The sequence below is a fragment of the Eurosta solidaginis genome, chromosome 4, assembly GCF_040869045.1.
Source record: "Eurosta solidaginis isolate ZX-2024a chromosome 4, ASM4086904v1, whole genome shotgun sequence".
NCBI lineage: Eukaryota > Metazoa > Arthropoda > Insecta > Diptera > Tephritidae > Eurosta > Eurosta solidaginis.
The window spans coordinates 217,736,615-217,757,255 of NC_090322.1; the positions used below are offsets into that span (position 1 = coordinate 217,736,615).

The 20,641-nt window shown below is 40.8% G+C and overlaps 2 protein-coding genes across 2 annotated transcripts in view; both read right to left on the reverse strand.

The window, feature by feature from the left end:
* Nucleotides 1–5,605, reverse strand: part of LOC137250975 (zinc finger protein 260-like) — a 50,885-nt gene extending 45,280 nt beyond the window's left edge. The window contains exons 1-2 of the mRNA XM_067784777.1: nt 5,127–5,605; nt 4,790–5,060 (exon numbers count right to left, since the gene is read on the reverse strand). Coding sequence (XP_067640878.1) covers nt 4,790–5,060; nt 5,127–5,417 — 562 coding nt within the window. The 5' untranslated portion in view covers nt 5,418–5,605. The remainder of the gene's footprint in view (nt 1–4,789; nt 5,061–5,126) is intronic.
* A 5,487-nt stretch (nt 5,606–11,092) lies between these two features.
* The window catches only part of LOC137248776 (zinc finger protein 845-like), a 102,039-nt gene continuing 92,490 nt past the window's right edge, over nt 11,093–20,641 (reverse strand). Inside the window, exons 8-9 of the mRNA XM_067779678.1 lie at nt 11,403–11,931; nt 11,093–11,333 (exon numbers count right to left, since the gene is read on the reverse strand). Of these exons, the coding sequence (XP_067635779.1) occupies nt 11,192–11,333; nt 11,403–11,931 (671 nt within the window). The 3' untranslated portion in view covers nt 11,093–11,191. The remainder of the gene's footprint in view (nt 11,334–11,402; nt 11,932–20,641) is intronic.

Below are 20,641 nucleotides of genomic sequence, written 5' to 3' on the forward strand. Positions count from 1 at the left end.
TAATTGATCTTAAGAATGATAGAATAATAGATAACGTCTCAAACTCTATTAGTAATGCGATTTCACATATTGGGTTGTTACCACCTTCAATTAAGTCAATATTTGAAGACTCTGTTATATATCCATTACTTGAAGAATTTAAGGATCTTACCGCATCGCATGATAAAAATACACCAATTAAACATTCTGTAACGCATCACATTCAAACATCTGGCCCACCTATTTCTTCTAAAGCTCGTAGACTATCTCCTGAGAAACTACAAATTGTTAAGCGTGAGTTCGATACTATGTTAAGGCAAGGCATATGTAGGCCGTCAAAAAGTTGTTGGGCTAGTCCATTACACATGGTACCCAAACCTAATGGAGAATGGCGACTTTGTGGAGATTATCGGCGGTTAAATTCTGTGACAATTCCAGATCGTTATCCCGTTCCCCACATACATGACTTTGGTTTTCTTCTTCATGACGCAAAAGTTTTCAGCAAGGTTGATTTAGTTAAGGCTTATTACCAAATTCCGGTTGAGAGTTCTGATGTTGAAAAAACAGCTATAATTACTCCAATAGGATTGTTTGAGTTTCCTCGTATGACGTTCGGTTTGTGTAACGCTGCGCAAACTTTCCAACGCTTCATCAATCAAGTTATTCGCGGACTAGATTTCTGTTATGCGTATATAGACGATATTCTGATTGCATCGAAGAATAAAGACGACCATGTCAAGCATATTAAATCTCTATTTGAACGGTTTCGAGAGTTTGGAGTTATTATAAATACATCGAAGTCCATTTTTGCGGTACCTGAAGTTCAATTTCTTGGATACTTGGTTACAATCAATGGTTTGCAACCCTTACCTTCTCGAGTTGAGGCTATAAAAACTTACAAAACACCTGAAACAATTAAAGACTTGCGACGATTTTTGGGGATGTTAAACTTTTATCGCCGTTTCATTCCAAAAGCCGCACAGTATCAATCAAAATTACATACACTATATAGTGGAAATAAAAAGGGTGATAATAAGAAAATTCAATGGTCCCCGGAACTTACTGCAGCTTTTCAAAACTGTAAAGAGCAGTTATCTGGTGCAACACTTTTAGCGTATCCCTCGCTTAATGCGCCAATATCTTTGTGGGTTGATGCATCGGATACTGGAATGGGCGGTGTTTTACAACAACAAATACATGGTAATTGGAAGCCCATCGCTTTTTACTCTAAAAAATTAACTAGCACGCAAATGAGATACAGCGCTTATGATCGTGAACTTTTAGCAGCATACTCGGCTTTAAAACACTTTCAATATTTTTTAGAGGGTAGACAATTTGCTATATACACAGACCATAAGCCCCTTATATACACATTTTTACAAAAGCCAGAAAAGGCATCACCGAGGCAGTTAAGGCATTTAGATTACATTGGTCAGCATACTGTCGATATTCGCCACGTTTCCGGAAAAGAAAATGTTGAAAATGACGCCTTATCTAGAGTGGATGCAATAGCAATGCCATCGCCGTTAGATTATAAAGCGTTAGCTCTGGCTCAAGAATCTGATTCAGAATTGAACAATTTTTTAAGTACAGCGGACTCTTGCCTTGAGTTAAGAAAAATGAAAATTCCAGAAGTTAATGTTGAAATCTTTTGTGATGTCTCTACAAAAAACATACGTCCGTATATTACACCAACATTTCGAAAACCTCTCTTCGAAAGTATGCATGGACATTCTCATCCCGGAGTGCGAGCATCAGTAAATTTACTCCGAAATCGTTTTGTTTGGCCATCAATTTCCAAAGATGTAGCTAAATGGACTAAATCATGCATTGCTTGTCAAAAATCTAAAGTTAATCGTCACGTAAGAAGTCCTCTTGGCAATTTCACACCCCCTCTAGACCGTTTCAAATATGTCAGTATAGATATTGTTGGTCCATTGCCATTATGTAAACAGTATAAATACATCCTTACATACATAGACAGATTTACACGTTGGACTGAAGCAATACCGCTGGAAGACATTACTGCTGACTCCGTTGCTTATGCGTTTTTTTCTGGATGGGTTTCTCGTTATGGTGTGCCAGCTCATATTATTACTGATCAAGGACGACAATTTGAATCTTTACTTTTTCGAGAATTATCTAAAATGCTTGGAATAAGAATAACGCATACAACTCCATATCATCCACAGAGTAATGGCCAAATTGAGAGATGGCATCGTACTTTTAAAGCTGCATTAAAATCCCAAAAATCGAATAACTGGGTTAATTCACTCCCTATTGTCATGATGGGTTTGCATGCAAATATTATACAGGATATTGGTTTTTCCCCAGCTGAAATGGCATTTGGAACAAATTTACGACTTCCTGGAGAAATATTTAATAACAAAAAAGAAAACAAATACTCTACACAATGGGTGAAAGAATTTTCTGAAAACATGCATTTTTTAAAAGCCAGCAGTTCACTGCGACATGGGAAGAAAAACGTATTTGTACATCCAGAATTAGGTACCTGCTCTCATGTGTTCATAAGGTGTGACGCAGGTAAAAAACCTTTACAGCAACCATACGACGGTCCATTCAAAGTAATTTCTAGAACTAATAAAATTTTCAAGATTCAAGTATACGGAGAAAATAAAGTAATTTCAATAGATCGTTTGAAGCCAGCTTTTCTTTTGGATAATCAAGAAAATGTTGAGGAAGATTGTATACGTTATATTCCTCGTAGAGTTACTTTTAAAATAAATTAATTATGTATATGTCGTTATCACTAGGAAGGGGGTACTGTGGCATACCTACCTGTTAATTTTCTACTTTAACAATTATTCGATTTAAAAAAAAAATTTTTTTAATTCATTTGTTGTCAGTAAAGAAAATTTTTTCAGTTAGTTGAAGAAAATTATTTTGGAGAACTGAAGATTTATCAAATAATAAAGAACGTGTTATAAAAATACATTTGTGTAATAAATCAACTTTACAAGGGTTTCAAATATTAAGCGCATGTCTTCAACCTGTCTCTCTCCACCTTTGTCATACCCGAGAAATGGAAAATGGCCAAGGTGGTCCCGCTACTAAAGCCTGGGAAACCAGCTAACGTAGGTAAGTCATATCGTCCGATATCTCTCCTATCGCCAAGACGCTTGAAGCCATTTTGCTCCCTTATTTCCAAGCACATTTGCAGCTAGCCCCTCATCAGCATGGCTTCAGAAAACTCCATAGCACTACCTCCGCGCTAAATGTCATTAGCACCCAGATAAATTGCGGTTTGAATCAATACCCCACCATAGAACAGTACTCGTAGCGCTAGACCTATCAAAAGCCTTTGATACGGTCAACCATGGCTCATTACTGCAAGGCCTGGAAGGGTCTACCCTTCCCCCATGTCTTAAAAGGTGGACTGCAAATTATCTGGGTGGTCGGCAGGCATCGGTGCAATTGAGAAACGAAACATCAAAACCAAGGAGAATTAAACAAGGGGTGCCACAGGGTGGTGTCCTATCCCCACTTTTGTTTAATTTCTACATATCTAAGCTACCTTCACCACCGGAAGGAGTCACAATCGTTTCTTACGCCGATGACTGCACAATAATGGCCACAGGCCCAGGCCCACAGATCGATGAGCTATGCAATAAAATAAACGGCTATCTCCCTGATCTCTCCAGTTTTTTCGCCTCGCGAAACCTGGCATTGTCACCGACTAAATCTTCCGCGACCTTATTTACAACATGGACGCCCCAAATGTCGACCATATTGAACATCCAAGTCGATGGCACTACGCTACCGACTGTCCTAAACCCCAAAATCTTGGGTGTGACGTTTGATCAGGATCTACATTTTGTTCCGAGAATTCAGAGCCGTAATAAAATCCTCAAATCCCTTGCTGGCAGTACATGGGGAAAAGATAAAGAAACGCTCATGACCACATACAAAGCAATTAGCCAGCCGATTACGTGCTACGCGTCACCCATATGGTCGCCAAGCCTAAAAACTTCCCACTGGAAGAAACTACAGGCCTGCCAAAATACTGCTCTCAGAATCGCCACGGGCTGTCTTCTTATGTCCCCTGAACACCATCTGCATAATGAGGCGAGAATACTCCCCATCAGGGAGAGAAATGAGATGCTGACCAAACAGTTTCTGTTGAATACCCAGAAACCTGGGCATCCCAACAGACATCTGATTGACGAACCAGCACCGCCTAGGGGCCTAAGGAGTCATCTCCGTAAGCATTTTGAGGAAATACGGCACATGAGAACCCAGCCGTATGAAGCGAAAAAACACAAGCAGGTCCTTGGTGAACTCCATAGACAGGCGTCGGACCTTTATGTCGGGAATTGCCCGGTGAATCCAGTACTTGAAGAAAAATATCCAGAACTCGCGGAAGAGGAACGCATACTCCCCAGGGAAACGCGTGTCACTCTTGCTCAACTTCGTTCTGGATACTGTAACAGGTTAAACTCTTACCTATCCAGAATCAACCCCGACATAAAAAATGTACATATGCCCAGCTTGCAATGTGTCCCCACATGACACCAACCATCTCTTTAATTGTAATGTGGAACCAACGCCTCTAACACCCCTTTCCTTATGGTCCACCCCTGTTGAAACGGCAAGTTTCCTTGGACTCCCGTTAGAGGATATTGATGACAATTTGTGATCGGTCGCGGCTATTAGGTGGGGCGAGCATTGCTGCAACAACAACAACAACATGGCATTAAATTATTAAAGTGTTCGATGTAAACCCGATTTAACAGAGTTTAAAGCATGCGAAATGCAAGACTAATTGCACCCAGCTTTTGATTGAACTTACCCATATGGAATTCGATAACATGATCTTTAAGGGTTTTCAGTGTTGGATATTCCATATAACAAATATCACAGCTCCAGATTGGTGGACATGTTGAACCATCTTCGGAAACTTCAGAAGTATTCAATATTTCAACAGAAATCTCAGTTTTCACATCTCCTTCCATCATACTAAATAAATCCTCATCGCTGCGTGCCTTGTTAATCGTTTCAGTTTCATTTTTTTCTATACTGTCATAGACGGATAGAGGATCAACTTTGTATTCCTCGAGTTCCTAGTGTATAGTAAAGGCTAAAAAATTTAGTTTATAATCAAATAATATAAAGATGAAGGTACAAACCTCAATAACAAATTGTTCGGTAGAGCTATCTATAAGCGCAGGTTCAACATTTTGCAATGAAAGTTCTTTTAACTTCTTATCACATCTAACTGCTTTAATTCTAAAGTTATATGCAATCTTTAGATATTTTGAACACTTTAAACATAACACTTGGGGAAGTGTGTCAATTTTTGATGCATTTAGCTGTGTACATTCGTTGAAGTAGTCAAAGAACGTTCTACCGTCCCTTGAAATAACCGAGCTCATTTCAATTACGTTGTGAACGATTTGCATACAACCTCGGCACTGCATTATTGCAAAGATCGTTTTTCTATCGTATGAAAGTGTATATTATATTTAATAATTTGGTAAATAAACGCTGAAAGAATTCTACAAGTTAAATCAAAGTCAAACAATAGAGCTGTTAAAACATCGATGGATCTTTAGGATAGATAACAAAATTTTTTATTTCTCAAAAGCTATCATGGTTCAATTATGTACAGGTTGGCTCATCTCATCAGCTGATTTTATTTATGTCATTGCATGGTCGAAGGGATTGTCAAAAGGAGATGGCAAACTCAAAATGAAACCAACTCATTGGCAACATTTTACTTACACATACAAAAACTGCTAAGTTTTATGTTTCCATTCCATACCATTTGCAACAACACCAATACACAGATTTTGACAATTTGAACAGACATATTTTGTTGCTTTACAGATGAGCCAACCTGTATAAAGTTGAACCATGAAAGCTATCATGTACCAGTGAAACTCCCATCCATAAGATGGTGTCCGCATGGAACATAATTTAAGGGCAATTAATGGTGGCTTATAACCATAACCAGATAAAGCAGCTGATCGAACCTACCTTATGAAAAATCATCCATAATCATCTCCAATGTGATCGATTAATGGTGCCTTAACCTAAAAATTGTGAAAATTTCATAAAATGATAGCTCCGACACATAAACACTTTTTCATATAGATGAGTTTAACACAAGCTTTTGCATTATGAGTAGATTGCACGTATTTTTATGGAGAATGGTAGAATGAGCGACATTGGCGCCGTCTGATATTGAAAAGTAGCCAACTCCCCAATTTTCTTCCAAGCAAATCATAAGAAGAAGAATTTTACATTTGTTTTGGCTAAGGGTGTTGGCACACTTTACAAGTGAAATTATTTTTCCTACTGGTTGGTAAATTTTCTAACATTTTTCACAATTAAAAACTGCAATATAACAATGGAATACGACACAAAATATGTCAGCAGGTATTTTTGTTGTATAGGGAGAATGTTTTTAACAGTGCTTCGCGAAATTTTGTATGTGAATGGGCAAGGCGTAGTTCCTTCATATTTACAAACGCAATATCTTGGTTGATTGTGGCGTTGTTATAGTGATGCATAAGCTTGTGTTAAGCGCATCTATATGAAAAATTTCATTGTACCGCGGTCTTGAAGAACCCTGCAAAAATTGTTGGAATACGTGTTCCATTTTCTACATGTTGGATTACTCTAACAATACTCCTTTGCAAGACCACCATAGCTCGTTTTTTAACGACAGTGATCACGACACGATGACGATCGAACAGAGTTGCCAAAAGTAAAATATTGCATGCAAATAACTAATAATAAAATTTACTTTGGCAACTCTGGTAAAATGCAACAGCGCACTGGTTTTACGTATATATACTATAGTATGTATAGAGAAATATTAGTTTCTTTATTCACGCAAATGCTAAATAACATAAGAATATTCGTAGTATAAAATATAAAAGTTGTATTGCCCCTCTTCATTTACTTTCATTTTAAATTAAATTCAGCTCGATAATTCTTTCCGACACAATTCCTCTTTAGTACTTTAACATATGATCCTCTGTGGGTGCTCCATGGAGTACTACAGTGAAAGTACTTTGGAAAGTACTCTCACGTATGTGCTCTATGGAATACTCACAAACAAAGCGAGAGTGGGATCACCTACTCCTCTCCTAGGACATTGCAATGTTAATTGGAGCACATTTTTTGTATGAATACAGAATACATTTGGAGCAGTCCTATACTCCCAAAGGAGTATTGCTTACATTATTTATAGAGTACTCGCGTTTTTTGAAGGGAAAACGCAAAAAATTAACAAATTCCACAAAAAAAGGATCTCTTAGTCATAACGCATCCAAGCCAATGAATAAAATATACAAAAACTTATTAAATTCACTGACTCAAATATTTTTAGGTTATGGATATGACGAGAAACCAAACCCCAATTTGTTGGCTATGGCATACTTTCAAAAACGCGAGTACTTCATTAATAGTGTAAGGAATACTCCTTTAGGAGTATAGGAGTGCACCAAAACTAATCTGTATTCATACAAAAAATTTGCTCCAATTAACATTGCGATGTCCTAGGTGAGCCCACTCTCGCTTTGTTTGTGAGTATTCCATAGATTACATACGTAAGAGTACTTTCCAAAGTACTTTCACTGTAGTACTCCATGGAGCACTCAGAGTTATCATATGCAAAAGTACTCTATGGAGTATCTGCCGAACAGTACTCTCTAAACTGCTCCCGAAATATTACTCTAAGGAGTACCGACAAGAAATTACTTGCGAAACTGCTTTCAAAACATTACTCCTTCGAATACTAGCAAAAGAGTACTCGTTAAACCACCCTCGACGGATTACCTAATGGAGTACCTACAGGAGATTACTTAAGAAAGTACTCCTTGGAGTAGCTATGGAAGAGTACTTTTAAAACCATCCCTAGAGAAGAAGCCACCCAAAATAAAATATAAAATTTAATAAAAGATCATATTAGTTTCCGAAGATGGCGAGAAAATTATTGCCTTCAGGTGCTATGCTAGGAGAGCTGACCAATTCCATAACTTCTGATCCTGCAGCATTATTTGGAGTTTCAATTTGGAGCGTCTCATTTTCTCCATTTTTCAATCTACTCGCAAACTTTTCCCTCTCCATTTTCTGAATACGTCTTTTGGGACCTTTATATATTTGGTTATAATTATTTTATTTTTCACCAATAAAATTGTTTGTCTTTTAAATTAAATTCACTCCGATAATTCTTTCCGACACAATTGCTCTTTGAATATTTCTCTATACTATTGTATGTACCTATACATAAAACCAGTTGCGCGGTTGCGCATTTTTTCAGAGTTGCCATAGTAAATTTTATTATCAGTTATTTGTATGCAATATTTTACTTTTGGCAACTCTGTTCGATCGTCATCGTGTCATGATCACGGTCGTTAAAACACGAGCAATGATCGGCCGATGGTGGTCCGCAAACGCATTGCAAAGGAGTATTGTTAGAGTACTCCAACATGAAAAAAATGGAACACGTAATCCAACAATTTTGCAGGGATGGCTATGGTGTTAGCGTTATGGTATGGCACCACGAAATTATAGCCGCGCCATAAAGCGTTTAACGCATCTCATAAACTGATTTAATTTTTTTCATTGCATGGTCGATGGGATTGTCAAAAGATGGCAAACTCAAAATAAAACCAACACATTGACAACATTTTCTTACTACAAACAAAAGCTGCTAAGTTTTATGTTTTCATTCCATTCCATTCGTCTAACACCAACACGCAGATTTTGACAATCAGAAGTAACATATTATGTTGTTGTACAGATGAGCTAACCATATTGTTGAACCATGGTAAATTCCATGTATTTTTATGGATAACGGCAGATCCATTGTAAACTTTACAATAAACAATGGGCAGATCGAGCGACACTAGCTCCATTTAATATAAAATTGGCAATTTTCAACTTTTGCAACATGGAAAGCATAAGAAGAAGAATTCGACATTTGCTTTGGGTAAGGGTACTTTCACACTTTGCAAGTAAAATAATATTTCCCACTCCTTGGTACTTTTTCAACTTTTTTCGCAATTAAAAACTGCGCTTTAACAAAAGAATAGGAGACAAAATATGTTAGCAGGTATTTTTCTTGAATATTGAAAATGTTTATAACAGTGCTTCGAGAAATTGTATATGTGAACGGGCAACGTTTGGTAGTTTAAATGGCACCACTCCAATTATTACCTTACTGATTTACTGATTACTGTTAGGAGCGCACAAACACCACCCCATCTCCAGGTCAGGAAAGCCTTGCATCTCCCAACTCCCCCAAAACGCCGGAATGGAGCACAGATGCCAACCTTTAGGCCTATTTTAATTTTCAGCTCAACGCTCAACCATAAAAGTCCGAATATTGTAGCTGAGCCGAGGATGACACTGCACGTCCACACCGCCGAACAGACAAGAAGGGAATCGGTTTATAATATTAATAAATATATTTCTTCTGTACGTGTGTTTGTGACTTAACTCCTCCTAAACAATTTAACGGGTTTTTAATAAAATTTTGTGTGCTTTAGATTTAAAGTTAGGTCGGTTTTCTTTCTAATCTTTCCGGGAAGTGAACTAGGACCGGCTTGACTGACTGCAGAACGGTACCCCTGTTCCAGACTTCAAGGAAATGTACCATACTTTAATATTTTCAGAACAAGTCCGTCCGTGGTTGTTTTCCCAGAAAGATAAGACAGAAAACCGAACTAATTTTAAATCTAAAGCACACAAAATTTTATTAAAAAACCGTTAAATTGTTTAGGAGGAGTTAAGTCACAAACACAAGTACAGAAGAAATATATTTATTAAGATTATAATTAGGAAAAAGAGTTAAATAAAAAAAAAGTAAAATAGAACAATATTAAGTTATACACAAAGCTCAATATTATAAACAAAAATGAATGTGTGTGTGTAACCTATGACGGTCCAAAGTACTCAACCGAAACAAATTTCACAGTAGGAATTTTTCTGGCTATACAAAATTTCAAAAAGGTGAGCGGTGTCACGCCCCTAAAATCTATAGCCGTAACGAAATCCTCAAGGTTCTTGCCGGCAGCACATGGGGCAAAGATAAAGAAATGCTCATAGCCACTTATAAGGCAATTAACGGGTCACCGCGCTTTAAAACCAAACACAGAAAACTGCATCCCAGTAAAAACACCTCGCTCAGAATCCCCACATGACACTAGCCATCTTCTCAATTGCAATGTGGAACCAACGCCTCTAACACCCCCTTCTCTCTGGTCCAAACCTGTTGCAACTGCAAGTTTCCTTGAACTCCCTTTAAAGGACATTGATGATAATTTGCGAGTGGTCGAACTTGTTGGATGGGGCAAAGCTTTGCTAGAACAACAAAACATTTTTTTTGTAAACGCTAAAGTCGACGTTACGATGTATTCTTGATAGAAAGCCCGCCGAATAACGCAAACAAGGCAAGACTGGTATATCCTGCTAAGCAACGACCAATAAGCATAAGCTTTTCACCCTTCTAGCCAGCCATATATGTACGTATACTATTTTATTGGAGCGAGAGCACAGCGACTACTGCGTCCCTCAAACTCATTGTACAGGTTTACAAGTAAGATATGTTTGCTTCCTGCTCTTTCTAACACACTGCCGTATGACACTGACGGAAGTACCAAAGCAGTGTGCAACGTGCCTTTGACAGTGAACGAAGTGTCAAAATTACCGGGGTCGCAGCCATCGGGATCGACGAAGGAATGCAACAATTAGGAAAAAAAGGTGCGGAATTTCAGACATGGGTTAATTTTTCTGTACAAATTAAATATGAAATATATAGGACCTTTCGAAAACTTTACAAAAGTCGTAGAATGGCTTATCCAAAGACGCGTACTTGTATCAACATTAAGAATTAAGAAGCTACTCCACTATTTTGTACCAACGCTGCCGAATAGCCTCTACGCAAAAGAAGGTAAAGCAAGCATTATGGTCAGGTGAGCGCAGCTGCGAACGAACAGCTGATACATATCTTACTGTAAATCTTTCGAATGATCAAAATAAACGAATAATTGATTTTGCTTTCGTGCTCGCTACGTGTGCTGCCCACCTGATGATGATGGTGATGCATACAAACATATCATCTGAAAATAAAACACAACAGTTGCATTATAAAATATAACACGATATAATAAAAACTCTATGCATATTTGTTTAGTCATATACATAATTTGATGCATAAAAACTAATTCAAATACTTATTTTAATTCATCTGAGCTTCTTCCATTTGTAATTCTTCTAATGTTCGTACAACCGGATTTCGTCCAGTATTTGCCTTGTACATTGCGCAATATTCACTTTCAGTCATTGACGTATCGTGCACTCGTAGCAAATGCTTTTTAAATCTACAATTTAATAGATATAAATTACATAAATAAATATTGTTAAAAATAAATAAGTATTCAATAACTTACACATCACGCAACGCGCATCCATAATTGCATATATAACATTTATATGGCATCTTCGTATGTTTGTATGTATGAAGTTTTAATTGCTTAAGTGAATTAAATTCCTTACCGCATTCATTACATTTTTGTTTAATGCCAGCATGTTTTTGCAAGTGATAAGTTAGATGTCCTTTAACTTTATATCGTTTGTCACATATATCACAGGCATACGGCGCTTCACCAGTATGAAAGCGCATATGCGCCTTAAGATCAATAGTCCGTGCAAACTTTCTATCGCATACAGTACATGGAAATTTTCGGTCTAAATGCAAAGCTTTGTGATCTTTTAAGTAAATACTCGTTTTGTATGAGCAACCGCAAATATCACAAACGAACTTACGCTCGGGGGGGTGAACATCTCTAATGTGCCCTTTGAAATGTGTTGGGTCAATATTTTTATGGCATATCGGACATTCTTTCCTGTTCGGCCTTTGGTGCAAGTGTATTTTTTTCTCGTGTTTTTTTACTGTAGCTTTACTAACAAACTCCTGTGCTGAAATTGAAAAATTACATGTATATTTATAACTAAATAGATATGAATTCTCCAGACCAATTCTTCAGTGCGATTTAAAACAACGAACAACAGTTAAAGTTAAACTTAACGTAGCCTTGCCACTATGAATTTTTATGTTCATTATATTTGACTGCTCATCTTAGTTTAAATTAGTGGTGGAATTATTTTCGAATTATATTGGAATAAACGAATAAATTTATTCGTTTCAAATAATTCGAATAATATTTATTTGAACTTTTTATTCGTATATTCGCTTCCATTTATTCGAATTCCTTTCCTTATTATTCAAATATTGCGTACTATTCGAATACTACTACTATTCGAATAGTAAAATAAAAAAAATCTGTTTATCTTACGCTCATCCCTTGTACATATCAGCATGCACATGTATGGATACATACATATTGTAACGAATTTACTTGCAAATCCTCTTATTTGCAATCCTCTGCTAAGTTCGAATCACTAAACTGTTGAACAAATAACTCCAATTTGTAATAATGCAAAATGGCCTTTATTAAAGTACTTCACAATACTGTGCAACGAATAGCTTGCTTAATAACCAAACTGATTGATAGCTCAAATGAAACTACTATTCAAAATAATACTGCTATTGCTCGCTAGATAGCATCTCAATCGAAAACTCAATCAATCTTTGATTTCAACCTTCGCATCTTCTAGGCGCTTCCAGAATCTACTAGTCCAGCAGCTCTCAAACTTCTCAGCTGTAACTACAATTGCTCAATTTTATAGTTTTTCTCATTGCATACTTATAAGAGTATCTCAGATATATACATGTGTTTGTGCATTGACTCTCCGCTGCTCGTATACGTACATGGTACATATGTGTAGACGCAATTATTGTTTCGTTTATGTAGATACATAATGATTGATCTATGGATGTGAATTCACGTCACTGCTTAGCATCGGCTTAGAGACGATAGAATCGCTCAGTGCTGCTAACATTCGTTACACTGCCCTCCACCTAAGTCTGATCGTCCCGATTAGACAAATCTCTCCCGATCTAAACGTTGCCAGCCTTTCCAAACGGACCACTTTCATTTTGGTTCGTGGTTTACCGATGGTTTGTATGCGGTACACTACATCGTTGATCCGTTTTACAACTTTGTATGGGCCTTTCCAATTACACTGCAATTTCGGGGACAAACCTTTTTTACGTTGTGGGTTGTATAACAGCACCAAATCTCCTTCCTGAAAAACTTCTGAATTAATTGCTTTATCGTATCTGGCTTTCATCTTGTCACTCATAATCTTTGTTCGTTGCCTTATCAGATCATGTATTTCTCTCAGCTCTTCTTCCAAATCACTAGTGGATTTCTTGACATTTATCTCCGCATTGGCATCTATTCCAAACTTCAAATCAGCTGGCAGTCTAAGGTCATTGCCAAAAATTACTTTTGCAGGGGTTTGGCCCGTTGTCTCATGCACTGCTGATCGGTAAGCCATCAAGAATAATGGTATGCGGGTATCCCACTCTTTATGGTACTTGTCTACTACTTTCCTTAAGTGCTCCTCCAATGTTCTATTGAATCGTTCTACCATACCATCAGATTGAGGATGCAATGCAGTTGTCCGTGTTTTTCGAATGCCCAATGATTTACACATTTCCTGGAACACAGCTGATTCGAAATTCCTGCCTTGGTCAGAATGTAACTCCATTGGTACACCATACCTTGCAACCCAATTGTTTATAAACACTTCTGCTACCGCTTCCGCTTCTTGATTTGGAATTGGGTATACCTCTGGCCATTTGCTGAAACAATCCATAACTACCAGTACATATTTGTTTCCGCCGTTGCTAGTAGGAAATGGACCGGCGACATCCATAGCGTTCCTTTCAAATGGCGCACCTGAGTTATATTGCTTAATCTGGCCATGACTTCGGGTTCTTGGCCCTTTCGCTCTGCTGCAAACCTCGCAGTTCGCAATCCACTCAATGACCGACTCACGGCAACCAACCCAATAGAATCTCTGTTTAATCTTTTCGAGCGTCTTCGTGATTCCAAGATGACCTCCGCTTGGACCATTATGCAGCTCGCTGAGCACGTCAGGAATCCTCTTTCTGGGAACAACTATCAGTTTCTTCTTGCATTTACCATCCTCACTCTCCCATACTCGATGAAGGCAACCGGATATCAATTCTAAACTGTTCCACTGTGCCCAATATGACTTCGCAATGGGACTCTCTGCTGACATCTCTGCTCTGTTTAGTATTTCGTTTCGTTCGAGCCCTTGCATAACACGTGACAGATCTGTATCTTCTAGCTGACACTTTCTTAGCTGTTCCTTGTCCCATTCATCTGTACATGTTATAGTCATTAGCCGGACATCTATAATGTCTTCTTTAGCCTCGGCTTTTGAACAGTGCTTGCATTCCAAAATACATGGTCTTCGTGACATTGCATCGGCATTTCCATGGGTACTACCTTTTCGATGCTCAATCGAAAAGTCATAGCTTTGTAATCGCTCGATCCACCGTGCCAATTGTCCTTCCGGATTACGGAACTGCAGAAGCCATTTTAAAGCTGCGTGATCTGTCCTTACACGGAATCGCTGGCAGTAGAGGTATTTGTGAAAATGTTTAATGCACTCTACCAATGCCAAAAGCTCTCTCCGCGTAACGCAGTAGTTCCTCTCTGGTTTTCCAATCGAACGGCTGTAATATGCAACTAAATGTTGCTCCTGGAATCGGATATGCTAACATTGGGGCAGTGCACAAACGCTCCTTCAATGTTTGGAAAGCCACTTCTTGCTCCTTCTTCCATTCAAAAGCTTTATTTTTTCTTGTAAGCTCATAGAGGCTATGGGCTACACCGGAAAAATTTGGTACAAATCGGCGGTAATATGTGCACAGCCCAAGGAAACTTCTTAATTCATGTAGGTTCTGTGGTCTTGGCCAATCCTTTACAGCCTCTATCTTTTCGTTCGCTGTGCAGATGCCCTCTGTCGTTACCTTGTGACCCAAATAATTTACTTCCTTTTTAAACAGCGCACACTTTTTGGGACTTAACTTCTCTGGAAAACTTCCTCCAAATTCTTAAGATGTTCATCAAAGTTCTTACCCAATACGATGATGTCGTCCAGGTACACCAAGCATGTTTTCCAATGTAGTCCTTTCAGTACCTGGTCCATGAGTCTCTCAAAAGTAGCTGGTGCATTACAAAGTCCAAAAGGCATCACTGTAAATTGCCAAAGACCATCACCGATACTGAAGGCTGTTTTCTCTTTATCTTCCTCCTTCACCTCCACTTGCCAGTAGCCGCTTTTCAAGTCCAGCGTGGAAAACCATTTCGTACCAGATAGCGAGTCCAGAGTGTCGTCATTTCTTGGCAATGGGTAGCTATCCTTTTTCGTTACGTCGTTCAACTTCCGGTAGTCCACGCAAAACCTCATTTTTCCATCCTTCTTCTTTACAAGTACTACCGGTGAGCTCCATGGACTAGCTGATGGTTCGATGACGCCGCTGTCGCTCATTTCTTGTATGATTTGACTCACAACTTCCCGCTTCGCCAGTGGAACACTACGTGGAGCTTGACGGATCGGCCTCGCATCTCCAGTGTCAATTTGATGTTTCACAACATTGGTACGGCCTGGTTTGGAACCATCCTGTTCAAATATGTTCGCGTACTTTAGGAGCAGTTGTTTTGCCTTACTCTGATAGGCTTCCTCTAGCCCCTGCGTCCATGCCGTGATGTCATTTGAAAGATCAGTATTACTACATGAAATGTGTTCCTAGAGCTGTTCACAGTTAATAACTACTTCAGCCTCTTGGCATCTTCCCAAAATAGCTCCTTTAGTCAGTTTGAGTGGTGACTTGAACTCATTGAGTACTCTTACCGGAATACGTCCATCTTGTTTTGTCATAGCCAGGGTTTTTCCTACAAGTATGTTCAGTGTTGATTTGTTTGCTGCTTCGACAACCCACAATTTGTATGTCCCACAATCTCCATCAACCTTTGCCCAGATGACTGCTTCGGATTTTGGTGGTATTTGCTGACTCTCTTCCACCAGCACTCGTTTACTGCTGTAGCCTCTCTTGTAGCCGAAATTAAGTGGTACATCCATGTTCTCATATCTCATCATCTTGCTTTGCATGTCGATCTTGATGCCCTGTTCGATTAAAAAGTCCACTCCAATTATGATTTCATCAACAATCTCTGCTACTATAAAATTGTGTACTACCGTGACGTTCCCAATTGCGACTTCACATGATACTTCTCCTAGAACCGTGCTGTCTTCTCCAGTGGCTGTACGCAATCTTGCTCCATGCAATGGTTTTATCTTCTTGTTGACTAAATCCGCTCGAATAATGGAATGGTATGCACCCGTATCTACAGTCAGTAAACGTTCCTTTCCATCCACATGTCCTCCGACAGTAAGATTGTTTGACCTTCTTCCAATTTGTGAGATAGAGATTATGGGGCATTCAATTGAGGGAGCCAGCTGTCGCCACTTGCGGCTGACTCGCTTTAGTGGCGCTGCCTACATGGCTACGTTAAAAGCGAGCGCAGCAAGGAGTGTGTGAACTCTAGCGCGAGTTAAAAAGGGAAGCGAGACGCCTTTTCAGGAAGAAAAAAGCAGAGACAGAAAGGCGTGAGTGCGAGGAGCTTGAGCTGCTAGCCACCAGGAATAACGCCCGAAAAATGACCCCATTAAATTTGTTGCGTCCCTCCCCCAAATTGTCATCCTCCCAGCAGCTCCTTGCAGCAGGACTGCTCCATATTCTCTTACTCCGGGAAGGCATCGAATCCAATCCGGGTCCGTCTCCTGACCCCGATCCTGAGAAATGGTTTTGATGCATCTGCCGGAAAAGAATCCTTGATCCCAAAACCCGACGTCCACGTAACTTTTATAAATCTTTTGTGGCTCCTTGCTGTTCACGCCCAAGGGCGTCCCGTAGTCTACGCCTAAGCGCCCCCTACCTTCCAGCAGCCCCGCTGCTCAGCAAGCCACAACAAGTACCCGCTGCTGCTCGCGCCCCACGGCGCCAACAACTCAAACAGCAGCTACCACTCTAACTACTACCTTCGTAGTAGAGCCGGTAGCAATGCTGAGCATCAGCCCCTGCCCCCGTCTTCTCCCCCCTCTTTTCCGGCAGCAATCGTGTAGGTCAGGGAAACAGACTCTTAGTCCCTACCTCCGCCGAATGCAGCTCCTGCCTTGGGTGGTGCCACTTTCCTAGATGTTCTGGTCTCCGCGACGGCAACCCCCCGACGAGTTTCATCGCACCATGTTGCCAGGTCACAAACCCAAATCATCCGGGTACCCCAATGCTTGCCCAAGGACGCCCAGTCCCAGGGCCACAACAGCAGTTGCGTCCTGGCCTACCACAACCTAGGCGTAGTCACCCTTCACTTACCCCCAGAGTGGCGGCGTCTCCCCTTATACACTTCAGAATTCTGCAGTTAAACTGTAATGGACTAACTGGGAAGATTACGGAGATAGTCCATTTCATGAAGCGGCACAACATCCGCATTGCTGCGATTCAAGAGACTAAACTCACAGCAAGATCTGCATTGCAGACCTGCTCTGGGTATAATGTCCACAGGAAAGACCGCGAGAGCGAAAATGGAGGCGGCCTCGCGTTTATAATACACCACTCTGTGCAATATTATATATTTGATCCTGGCATCGACCGCAGGGACAATGTCTTAGAACGTCAAGGCCTATCTGTCCGGTCAGGCGATGCAAACCTAGAAATCATCAACATCTACATCCCTCCTGCCACCTGTTGCCCCAGTGGATACCACCCTAATATCAGAGCCTTACTCACTGGCAAGAATCGCATCATCTTAGGCGATTTCAATGCCCATCACGATCTATGGCACTCAAACCTGCGGGCGGACAGTAGGGGTTAGATGTTGGCAGATCAAATAGAAGAAACGACGTTCTGCACAATAAACGGAGACGCCCCCACACGTATGGTAGGAAGCTGTCACAGTTCGCCAGATATCTCAATCGTGAGCGCAGAACTCGTAAACTGCGTCAACTGGCAGCCGATGGTAACATTGGCATCCGACCACCTGCCTATACTTATTTCGCTCGAGCGTACCGCCGACTTCATCGTCACCGAAAAACGCACTTTCATAAACTTCAAAAAAGGAAAGTGGGAAGAATATAAATCTTTTACAGAGAACCTCTTTGCTGCCCTCCCTATCCCGACTGATACCCGCCAAGGAGAGCGTGCCTTCCGTAAGGTCATTGAATCCGCCTCGGCACGTTTCATTCCCGCCGGGAGAATTCCCGAAATCCGGCCCCACTTCCCGGCGGAGGCCGCAAACTTAGCGAGAGAACGTGACCTTATAAGACAGCTTGATACAGGCGACCCCCAAATAAGGGATATAAACCAACGCATCAGATTGCTTGTGGACGAACACAAGCGGGCGAAATGGGAGGAGCACCTAAGAGGTTGTAACCTCTCTACCGGGGTGGGTAAACTTTGGTCCACCGTAAAATCCCTATCGAATCCGACTAAGCACAAAGACAAAGTTTCCATCGCCTTTGGCGACAAAGTGCTGTCGGATGCGAAAAAATGCGCGAGCGATTTCTGCCAACAATATATAATGCATTCTACGGTCGACAAGGATAGACGGAGAGCCAATAGACACGTACATAAACACAAATTCAGCGCGTCACCAATCACCATCACCGCCAAAGAGGTTGAGGACGCCATTGGTCGTGCTAAACCATCCAAAGCAGTGGGCCCAGACGGCATAGCCATGCCGATGCTTAAAAGCCTAGGGAAAGAGGGTTTCAAATATTTAGCGCATGTCTTAAACCTGGCTCTTTCCACTTTTGTCATACCCGAGAAATGGAAAATGGCCAAGGTGGTCCCGCTACTAAAGCCTGGGAAACCAGCTAACATAGGAGAGTCGTATCGTCCGATATCTCTCCTACCTCCAGTGGCAAAGATGCTTGAAGCCATTTTGTTCCCTTATTTCCAAGCAAATTTGCAGCTAGCCTCTCATCAGCATGGCTTCAGAAAACTCCATAGCACTACCACCGCGCTAAATGCCATTAGCACCCAGATAAATTGCGGTTTAAATCAATACCCCCACCATAGAACAGTACTCGTAGCGCTAGATCTATCAAAAGCTTTTGATACGGTCAACCATGGCTCGTTACTGCAAGACCTGGAAGGGTCTACCCTTCCCCCATGTCTTAAAAGGTGGACCGCAAATTATCTGGGTGGTCGGCAGGCATCGGTGCAATTTAGAAACGAAACATCAAAACCAAGGAGAATTAAACAAGGGGTGCCACAGGGTGGTGTCCTATCCCCACTTTTGTTTAATTTCTACATATCTAAGCTACCTTCACCACCGGAAGGAGTCACAATCGTTTCCTACGCCGATGACTGCACAATAATGGCCACAGGCCCAGGCCCAAAGATCGATGAGCTATGCAATAAAATAAACGGCTACCTCCCTGATCTCTCCAGTTTTTTCGCCTCGCGAAACCTGGCATTATCACCGACTAAATCTTCCGTGACCTTATTTACAACATGGACGTCCCAAATGTCGACCATTTTGAACATCCACGTCGATGGCTCTACGCTACCGACTGTCCTACACCCCAAAATCTTGGGTGTGACGTTTGATCAGGATCTATCTACATTTTGGTGAGCACGCAGCCGCAATTGTTCCGAGAATTCAGAGCCGTAACAAAGTCCTCAAATCCCTCGCTGGCAGTACCTGGGGAAAAGATAAAGAAACGCTCATGGCTACATACAAAGCAATTATCCAGCCGATTACGTGCTACGCGTCACCCATATGGTCGCCAAGACTAAAAATTACCCACTGGAAGAAGCTACAGGCCTGCCAAAATACTGCTCTCAGAATTGCCACGGGCTGTCTTCTTATGTCCCCAGAACACCATCTGCATAATGAGGCGAGAATACTCCCCATCAGGGAGAGAAATGAGGTGCTGACCAAACAGTTCCTGTTGAATACCCAGAAACCTGAGTATCCCAACAGACATCTGATTGATGAACCAGCACCGCCTAGGGGCTTAAGGAGTCATCTCCGTAAGCATTTTGAGGAAATACGGCACCTGAGAACCCAGCCGTATGAAGCGAAAAAACACAAGCAGTTCCTTGGTGAACTCCATAAATAGGCGTCGGACCTTTATGCCGGGAATTGCCCGGCGAATCCAGTACTCAAAGAAAAGTATCCAAAACTCGCGGAAAAGGAACGCATACTCCCCAGGGAAACGCGTGTCACTCTTGCTCAACTTCGTTCTGGATACTGTAACAGGTTAAACTCTTACCTATCCAGAATCAACCCCGACATACAAAATGTATGCCCCGCTTGCAATGTGTCCCCACATGACACCAACCATCTCTTTATTTGTAATGTGGAACCAACGCCTCTAACATCCCTTTCCTTATGGTCCACCCCTGTTGAAACAGCAAGTTTCCTTGGACTCCCGTTAGAGGATATTGATGGCAATTTGTGATCGGTCGCGGCTGTTAGGTGGGGCGAAGCATTGCTACAACAACAACAACAACAACGCCCGAAAATTTTACCAAAAAATTCGGCGACAGACGGAAGGTTTTAAGACCGGGGCAAACTCCTGTGAGAACGAAAACGGCGACCTTGTAACTGACGTCCAGAGAGTACTTAGATTATGGAGGGAACACTTCTCTGCTCTCCTAAATGGAGACAACGATGTA